Raw genomic sequence first — 9,984 nt, forward strand, 5'->3', positions numbered from 1 at the left:
GTTGTTACATGTTTGCTTCATTTTGCATGTTGTTGCATGTTACGCATGTTTGCATATTTAGGTTGTATGCCTATTGCATATTAGATGCATTGCATGATCTAGTTGCATACTTGTTGCATGCTTGAGTTGCTTGCATGCTTGCTTGCATGCTTAGGTTGTATTGCATTGTGTGTGCATTCCCTTTCCTCTTGATCAAGCATGATAGAGGTTGGGGCCCCTTTATATGTTTTGTGCATTTCATTTGATATTGAATTGCACACTTGGCTTCTTTGGCCATCATGCATTGAAATGCGTGATTGGTGGTCCGAGGGTCGAGAACTACACACCTTTGAGTCTTAAACACGATAAAGGTGTAGTTGTGCAGACATTGTCTTGTAAATGTATTGCCATGCTCTGTTTGTCATCTGCTACAGTAACAGGAGCTTTTCATAGGAAGAGATGGTCGATCAACCATATTTAGTGTCGATCGGCTAACAGCATTTGGCCGAGAGCCTTATATTTGGTCGATAACCAATTTTCCATGGCCGATGGCCCTATTCCTTGGTCGATGACCTCCCACAATGTACACAAGATGATTCAGAAGTGTCACAGAAGTTGGCACAATTTTCAGAGGTACAGAGCAGTTCAAACAGAGGCAACATGAAGCATGGCGATGGATTTCCGAGCGAAGCCGTCTGAACATGCATTCATCCCTCGTCTCGAGGCCATTTCAGTGTTTTAATAACTTAAAATAGTTATTTATTTCGACTTGGTTGTGTAAATAATTAATTAGCTTGTTAGTTAGTTAATTAGATTATTTGTATTATTCTTTCGGTTCCTCGGTCGAGAAGACCAATTGTTGTAATAAGCGTGCGTGTGTGTGATGCATGTCTTCCAACCCCCATTTCTTTTTCCCTTTTACTTAACCGCTTACGATGGTTAATTCTAGGGCATATTCCAATTAGCATCCTTATGCTATGCATGTTTGCACCATTCATCTGTATTGCATGCACCGGGCTCAGCGCATCATACTAACTGCATTGTATTTCAATTCCTACTTGAATACATGTATCGAGTTGTCGCATCTCATATGCCATCTTAGAATAGTCGAGCCTATTTCTAGTTGCATTTTGCATGCGATGCATTAGCCATTTTAAACATAAACTAGGATCATACATGATTTCTAAGTAGTTTCTTGTTTTGACACGGAGTACATTGTGAGTGTTTACGCTCTAGAATCTTGCATGTGTGTGAGTGTTAACATGACAGCATGCTTGCCATGAGGCTAATTGCTTATGTGATATAACTGCCTAAATGCCTATGGGTAAAGGTTGGATTACTTGAATTGGGACAATTCATTGAAATCCGCATTTTAGCCTACTCGCGAGTAGCAAACTTCAAACCATTTTCAAACAAATGAAAATTCAATGCTTTGTTCCAAATTAGGCGATCTAGTCTATACTTGTGTGTTGTGCGCATCACATAGTAATTCTAGTTAATTAACCGGAATAAGAACGCATATGTTTTCAAAAACAAGATATCATGCTTAGTATAGGCCGATCTTTGATCGGGCGAGCGGGGGTGCTCATAGATGACCTTCCCCAATCGTACCCAAGTTCCCGAGCTGAGGCAACTTTGGTGATGATGGACACGTGACCTTAGGCACGAGTCAGGGTTTCCTAAATTCCCCCCAAAATAAAATATTTAGGTGGCGACTCTGTATCTGGCAAAGCAGTCCATATTTGGCACTTCTTTCTTAAAAATCAGTTTTCCAAAACGATTTGCCGGATTTGGACTCTTTGGTGATTTATCAATCTCATATCGCACATTGTGAGATCAGATTAAAAACCGTGACATTTGAGTCCGAACTGTAGCATTGAAGCCCAAGGGCGCGTCTACAGCTTGCCTTGTAAAATTATAGTTTACTCAATTCCGAAATCAAAAGGCCATAATCCAACATTCAAATTGTTTATCAGATTGTCAAAAGCCATAGTTCCAACATTTTACAACATTTATCAGATTATCAAAAGTCTTAAATCCTCGTTCAATCAAAAAAAAAAAAAAAACAAAGCCCTAAATCCAAAGCCCTAATATATATAAGGGCTAATATATATACAAGATATATATATACTCAATATACAAATATATATATATATATATATACCAGATTACCTCTTAAGTTGTCCTTCGTCGAATGAGATGAAATATAGAGAGACTCAGGAGTTGGGCGTCAGAGTGAAGAGAAGGACAGAGTATGGCGTCGAAGTGAAGGGAAGGAGCTAAGAGAGTCGGGCGTCGGAGTTAAAGGGAGGAGCTCTCTCTCGTGATAGAGATCAGAGATGTGTATCATCTGAATGAAGCGATTTTGAATTCTGAAATCTGTAGTTGAAATTATATTTTCAACATACAATTTCAAACTACATCAACAAGTCATTATCCATGTAGACTTCAAACTTAGACTTCAAATCTGTCCATGTAAACTTGAAATCGCATTTTCAACATGCAACTTCAAGTTAAAATTGCATGTTGAAAATGCAATTTCAATTTGAAAATGTATGTTCAAAATGCGATCTCAAAACTGGGTCACTTTCTCAAATAGTTTGAAAAGTTGGTCAATTCTCTATATATATATATTTTTTTTTTATTTTAGAATATTCAAAAAAAAAAAAACTCCTCAAACTTAGGCACTATTTATTTGGCATTCCCTTACAAAAGTGTACTTTTTTATCGTTTTATTTTATTTTATTTTTTTGGATCATATCACCTCTCTACTTTTTTGTATATATTTTCGTAAAAAGTCAAAAAGTATATTTATTTAGATTATCCCAAACACCTTCTTAATGTCTGGTTCATAACTTCATACACCCTAATTGTTGAGTTCTTGTACAATCTTTATTTTTCGATGATATTCCCTTTCTATAGAGAGAGAGAGAGGGAAAGGGAGGACATACTCTCTTATAGAATAAATTCTGAATACCTGCAATCACCTATAATTCATAATTATCGATTAAGTTAAGTTTAAACACACCAACAAGTGTGAAACCTAGATGGTTCAGGTTTACTGTTCATGACAAGATCCAACAAGTTTGCTACTAGGCTACTCGTGCGGATTTATGGGGCTTTAGATTAATTTGGATTATCCCCAAAAATAAAGGAAAAAATTAAGAAAAAAATTAGGTTCCATACTTCATATTTCCATACAAGCCTCAAGAGATAAGGCCCAATTCGGTTGTTGATGATGTGAGCCCATAGGCCATTTGTAGTTAGGGCTACTTACAACTGGGCATATTTTTAGTGTATTTGAAACCCTAAAGAGTTTGCAAACCATAAGAGTGTTCCTAGACAATGATTATTCTGATTGCTTAGGAAGCATATTCAATTAGGGCCCTAAAAAATAAAATAAAACAGATACTATACATAAAATGACATGATTGAATTGAGACCTATCACTTTAAACAAATTACCCGCAAAGATAAGTTACAATTGTCACACTATATCCTTTCAGTGGAGTTTTCCCTACAAAAAATATCACAAGAAATAAAATTTTCTTTGAACTTTTGACAAAAAATAGTAATAAGGTGAAGGTGACAAATAGCCAATTATAAGACATTTGGTAGTTTGAGAACTATTCAACCCACTCGCTATTAATTTGACGCATTTTAAATTTGTGACTCCAAGAGAGAATCTCTCACAGCCTACTCCAACTCAGACCCCCCTCTCAATGATGGTGTTCTCACTTCATTGTTACATTAACAAAACAGTATTCGAAACCTCTTGTTCATCATTCCACGAAAACAAAAGCAACAACAAAATAACGAGAAATTTCACAATTTGGGAGGCAATACATTCTTTCCCACCATAGTTTTTACAAAAAGTAATTGGGCAATTACGTAATTTAACAACTTTGATCCATTTGACGACAAACAAGGCCCACCAGAAACAAACTACTCCCATCTGAATGAGAGTGTTTGGTGCGGCCCACTATCAGACGGCCCATCAGGCCCATCCTGAAACATTCCCGGGCGATGGAGATCCGCGTTGTCACCAGCATGAGAGCTGAGAAAAGAAGCTAATGGCTTACTTTCTATCCCTTGTGAGTACTGACTTAGATCACAGTAGTGCATATTGTGGGCCAAGGATTGGGCAGAGGAACCAGGGTTGGGCTGCACCACATGGCCCAAACCAATCTCCCGAGTTTCAGCTGGCGGCGCTGATGACAGAAGAGAGAGAGCACAGTCAGATTCAACAATGGCTCGACTTAATCCATCAGAGAACATTATTTTCTGGCTGTGGCTACTGGTTCCGGATGCAGAACTGGGATCGAGAAGCGGTTGACACGTGGAGGCTTCAGAGAGGTCGGGGAGGTTGTTCCCATGAAAGATTTTGAACTGGTTTCCTCCTCCAAAGCTGTGAGGTAAAGATCCCAGAAAATTGTCATGTCGGTCGATGTAGTTTAAGCATTGGTTGCTGTTATATGGGAGAGTACTATTCTCAGCATTGACAGTTTCAGCCCAAGCAGAGTTCATCATGGGACTTCCAAAGAGTTGTGAACTACTGAATGACAACAAAGTAGGACCTACAATAAAAGAGGTCAAAACGTTGATTGTTCATGTTTGATTTGAAAACTTAATGAAGTGCAAAATGTTTCAAGTTTGATTTGTTTACTTTTTAAATCAACCTCAAACGAGCTTCAATCAAGTTGATCACAAGCTGAGCTTGAGTATATTGTTTTTTATAATGTATACAAGCTAAGAAACACGGACACTTCTAAGAAGGCAATATGTAGTGTCCAACAATATGTTGGATACCACCACGACACGACGATACTTCCCAAGATTTAGACACAAAACATATTACAAATTTGAACAAAATAACTTCGAATCTAATGATAAAACAAGAACAATGTAAATTTATACATGTTGTACTGCTTTAGATTTTTAAAATTATTATCTTTGACCAAAATATTCATATGATAATTATTTATCTTTAATTATGACACGTGTCATGTCTAATATTTTTTAAAAATTTCCATGTCACATACTTCTTGGTACACAAGCTAATCAAGCCGAACTAAAAAAATTAACAAACTTCAAACTGTGTTCAACTTTGACTTGTTCATGTAACAATTTGAACTCAAATGAGCTTGTAACAAGTCAGACACGAGTTGAGCTCGAATAACTTGGTTTGTTTTACATCCTACAATGGAGACTTTAGGGATATGGGTTTTGAACTATGAGATATATGGTAAATGGAACATAAGTTCTTGTAAATAAAGAATCTGAACCTTGTTGATTAGAAAGAAACCTTCCAGGGTTTCTGGAGAGAGATTCTGACTGAGGCTTTCTCCGGCGCCTGTTGTGGCCCTCTAGACGCTTCCTGCAGCTTCGCTTTCCCTCGTCAAACTCTACCAATGAATGAAACCTATAAACAGGTGATTAAGCAGAATGAAAGTTTCACCTTTAAGAATCAAAGGGAATAATAGCCCATCAAAGCAAATGAATATTTCAAGAAGAAAGGAAACAAAAGATTATTAATCAGAGAGAATCAGAATTTACGGAAAATTGTCTATTAAGCAGTAAAATTGTCCCGTTAAAAATGTCTATTAATCAAAGGGAATAGTTCAGGATTCTTCACTTAACTTTTAATGTGGAGTTCAGAGTTTTAACTCTGTTTAAGTCACACTATATAGTATAGAACAACCAATCAGAACAATAATAATAAAAGAGGGTCATGTATTTGTATCAAAGAACATAAAATTATGGAACAGCTATGCCCTATGCAAAATAATTTAAGGCTACTAATTTTTTTTTTGAATGTAGGCTGGATCCATAACGAGCCATGTCGAAGAGTTAGAAGGCAAAAAAAAGAGTTAAATACATTTCATTTGCCAGTAATGCTTGGTGGCCCAAAAATTAATGGCTCGAATGCGTCAAAACGACGTCGTTTTAATATATTCGAGCCATTCGGGCCACACAAATTCGGACCACGAAGCATTATTCTTCATTTTCCTAGGATTAGGAAAAGATATGCATATGTATGTCTAAGATCATTTATTTTGGGAGTCCACTACCATTTTCTTGACAAACCCTAAAAGAGAGATTTAAAAGTTAACAAACTCCCCCCAGCCTAGGAAAAACACGTCAGACTCGTGTCAAACAACGTGTCAAACTTGAGAAACTGATAAATTTCTCATGAGATGTCCATGTGACCTATCAATAGAAGTAAAACTATATTTGAACATTGACTAGGAAGAATAATTACATTGAGACACATGAAACCAGAGGATAGAACAAAATACAAAACTTAGGTATGTGAACAATTATCTCCTCAAAATCAAAATTATCCCAATTACAACATCCTAATAACAAAGGAAATTTAGATTGTGCTTAATAGAGTTTCTTTGAAAAGCTTAGCATTCTTACCGGCTGCACTGTTGACAGAACCGTTGTTCCTGGCCCCCAATTGTAACCTTTGGGGTCTTAGAATGGCGCTCACAAACCTTATGACGTCGGTGATACTCCCTGCACTGACTAAGGTCCGAGCTGCACCCGTCAACTAAGCACGAAACTACATGGCTAGTGGTACTTGGTGCCTTGGCCCTCTTTGATGATCCAGACGAAGATGACGATTCCATGAGAGAGACCTTAGGATCCTCAATCCTGTTACATGACCAGTCCGCCGGTCCACCCATCCTCCCTAGCATCAAGTCCACAAAGCAATTTCCTTTCCTTTGCACTTCTAAGCAATGTTCAGTGTGTCTTGCTTCTTCAATTTAGCTAAGTCCCAAAGTGTAGTCTTCAAATATAGCCCAAAAAACTTTTGTATCAAGTTTCTCAACCTAGTCCATTAACACATTTGCCAAAATAAAAACAAGAATGGTATTCATCGGGGCTTAATTTTTATGGAAAATCAAAATCTAAGGCATCTAAATTTATAGTTTCTAGGGATTGGAGAGATTTTGTAGAATATGAGATTGCTTGCTCTTTTATGCATTTTCTTCTTTTTTTCTCTTTTATTTGATGGACTTCTTGTCCCCTCTTTTTGCATTTCATTTTTTTCTTTAATAAAATGTCTTCTTTTGTTGCTGATTAAAAAAAAACAAAGTTAAAACCACAGAGATGACATAAATTTTTCTTAGTCATTCTATAAGTTTTCCCAACACCAAAAGGGCTATTAGCTTCCATTTGGCCATGTTTGGAGAATTGAGAACTTGTGTAACGTTTACTATGTAACTTGAAAAGGCCTCCAAATTTGCAATAAGGCATTTGATGCAGAACAAAAGGGCATTAACCTATATTCTATCTAAATGATAACGACTATCAAGTAACAGGCTTTTCGATTATCCCCGAATCAAATACATCCCCTTTCACATTAGAAATTAAACACAAACGATAAAATAAGTGGTTCTCCAACCCTAAACAAGATAATTAATTTGAAGTGGATATCACAGTTAAACAAGCTAATTTGAAGACATAAAAAACGTGTTGAGTTGGTGCTTTACGACTATTGAATAATTACTGTCAGCTCAACCAAACCATGATTGAAAAAGGACACCAAAAAAAAGGGTATAAATTAATGATTTTTTTTACCTCAACAATTCATGAAAATCAAAATGCTTTTTTCATGCATTGAATTAATTGCAACATAACAAATTATATTCTAATTATGTCAAAGTCCTGTGCTAATCTAGAAAAATAAAAGAAATCACAACATGATGTGGAAGTTGCATATCAGCACTTTTGTCCAGTGATTGAAGAGAAGCATTACCTTAATTTCAGCTGTTTGTTGTCACAACATCATATCCTATTTTGTCTTTTTCCCAAAAAAAAAAAAAAAAGAAAAAAGGTAGGGAAACCAAGAAAAACTAAAGCCTAACAACAATACTATGTAAAGTTCTAATGGTGAAATTGGAATAGAAAATTCAGAGATAGGTGAAATTAAAAGATGGGTATTGAACATACCTCAGAAATCAAAGCACCCAATTCACCAAAAATGCTTATGAATGAGGGATTAAAGGTTAAAGAGAGAAGGTAATATATAGACACACAAAAACCTAAATGAAAGAAGGAAAGCACAGTGAGTGTTTTGCAGATAAGTGCAAGAGAAAAGATGACTGACTTGAGCTTCTCAGCCGCTCATTCTCTGACACCGATTCATTATAGTAGATCAGTAGAGAGAGAGAGAGAGAGAGAGAGAGAGGTGAAAAGGGGCTACGGTGTATGTGTAAGTAAGTGAAAAGAGATATACATGATAGAACAAAAGAGACATACTACATTAATACATGGATAATGTAGTGATTTCCCATATATATAAATAGACAGATATATATATATATATATATATATAGAGAGAGAGAGAGAGAGAGAGAGAGAGAGAGGGGGGGAGAGGGAGAATGGAGAAGAATGGAGATAGAGAAATGGGTGTTCTTTCTTTCTCTCTCTTTCTCTGTGAGGAGTACAGTACAGTTTATTGAGGCTAGGAGCACATAGCTTTGCTATTAAGGGGATAGCAGAAAAATAAAATGTGAAAAATAAAATAAATAAAAAATGAAAAGAGAAACACAAAAAACGAGTGGAGAAGAAAGGGACAGAGTGTTTGTAGCATTCAACTTTTACAAGTGACAGAAAGCAAAAGTACAAATGAAAGAAAAGAGTGTTTGAAAGAGAGAAAGTTTGGTGAATTGTTTATTATGTCAACAATATGACGAAGAAGATTATTTATTTCCGGATTGGTTGATCATGGATCTTTTAGAATTTTTTTTTTTAAAGTTTTTTAAAGTGATGTATTATATAGTTGAAATTTAATGATAAGTCAAATTAATTTTTTAATATTAAATCTCAATTACATAATTCATCACTTTAGAAAATTTAAAAAAAAAAACACTCTAAAGAATCTTTGGTGAGATTAGTTTGGCCTCTTTTGATGAAGAAGTTAAAAAGTAATTTTTTTTGATATTTTTGGTAAAGACGATCATATCTCTCTATTTATATATATATATATATATATTTTTAAATCAATAAATCAGTTTTTAATTTATTTTTCAAAATAAACCTTTGTATTATTTTATTATAGGTAAATGACATTGACATGTTCTAAGTTTCTATTTAAGGGTTGTTTAGGGTGTCCTAAATAAGTGTATTTTTTATTTTTTTAGACTAAAATTGAGGAAAAAATATAGATGTTTAGGTTAATTTTTTAAATTTTTATGAAAAAATGTGTATTAAAAAATTATATAAATTAGTGTATAGGAAAAAATTATGATTGAGAGTTGTGCAGCCGTAATTTTTGACTTTTAGTGAGGCTCAACTTGGGATGTTGGTTATAAGTGGCGTTTTGGCTTGCCAAAACGCAAAAAGTGACTTTTTTTTTGCCATAAATTGATTTGGGATGTTGGTTATAAGTCAAAAGAAAAATTACAAAATTACCCTCCATAGATGGAAAATGAAAGGGTAAAAATGTGTAATTTTTCAATTGGCTAGGGATACTTTGGTCATTTCATTATGATTTGACATTATAAACAAATATTAATGAAAAAGTCAAAAGTCACTTTTTACCAACTTCCCAAATCATTTGTTTAAAAAAGTCAAAAGCTTGGTTAAAAGTCAAAAAGTCACTTTTTACCATCTTCCCAAAATAAGCCTAAATAGTGATAACTTTTTAATTTTTTTAGTAACTTTTTGACTTTTTCCCTTTTTTTTAGCTCGCCAAACTTGGCCTTAATTCAAATCTCTCATCATATTTTAAATTTTATATTTCCTTTCTTGAGGTTTATAGTCTCGTTACAAATTATCTCTGGATTGTTGATGTCATACTTTAAAATTTTTTAAATAACCATTTTATCTTTTTTCCAACCATTTCTTTTTCCTATATCATGATTACATTTTATAACTTTTAATCATTAAATTTTACTTGAACATATTGTAATGATATATAAATATAAATTTTATATAGGATTTTCAAACCCAATGATATAGCTTAATAGTGACCTTTTATTTTAAAACAAAA

The 9,984-nt window shown here is 34.6% G+C and overlaps 1 protein-coding gene across 6 annotated transcripts; it reads right to left on the reverse strand.

Annotated features, from left to right (window-relative positions):
* Positions 1–3,742: 3,742 nt before the first annotated feature.
* Positions 3,743–8,598, reverse strand: LOC114321899 (squamosa promoter-binding-like protein 13A). 6 transcript variants are annotated; one of them, XM_028269136.2, is made up of 4 exons: positions 7,941–8,598; positions 6,402–6,774; positions 5,264–5,400; positions 3,743–4,555 (listed from the first exon to the last, which is right to left on the reverse strand). In XM_028269136.2, the coding sequence occupies exons 2-4, from the start codon at positions 6,680–6,682 to the stop codon at positions 3,924–3,926; spliced, it is 1,050 nt and encodes a 349-aa protein (XP_028124937.1). In that variant the 5' UTR covers positions 6,683–6,774; positions 7,941–8,598; the 3' UTR covers positions 3,743–3,923. The 6 variants fall into 6 exon arrangements, with proteins under 6 accessions (XP_028124937.1, XP_028124935.1, XP_028124936.1 ...); XM_028269134.2 differs by having other exon boundaries at positions 7,747–8,598; XM_028269135.2 differs by having other exon boundaries at positions 6,402–6,817; positions 7,941–8,578.
* Between the last annotated feature and the right edge of the window lie 1,386 nt (positions 8,599–9,984).

Source organism: Camellia sinensis, chromosome 10, assembly GCF_055761805.1.
Source record: "Camellia sinensis isolate YWXY chromosome 10, ASM5576180v1, whole genome shotgun sequence".
Taxonomy (NCBI): domain Eukaryota; kingdom Viridiplantae; phylum Streptophyta; class Magnoliopsida; order Ericales; family Theaceae; genus Camellia; species Camellia sinensis.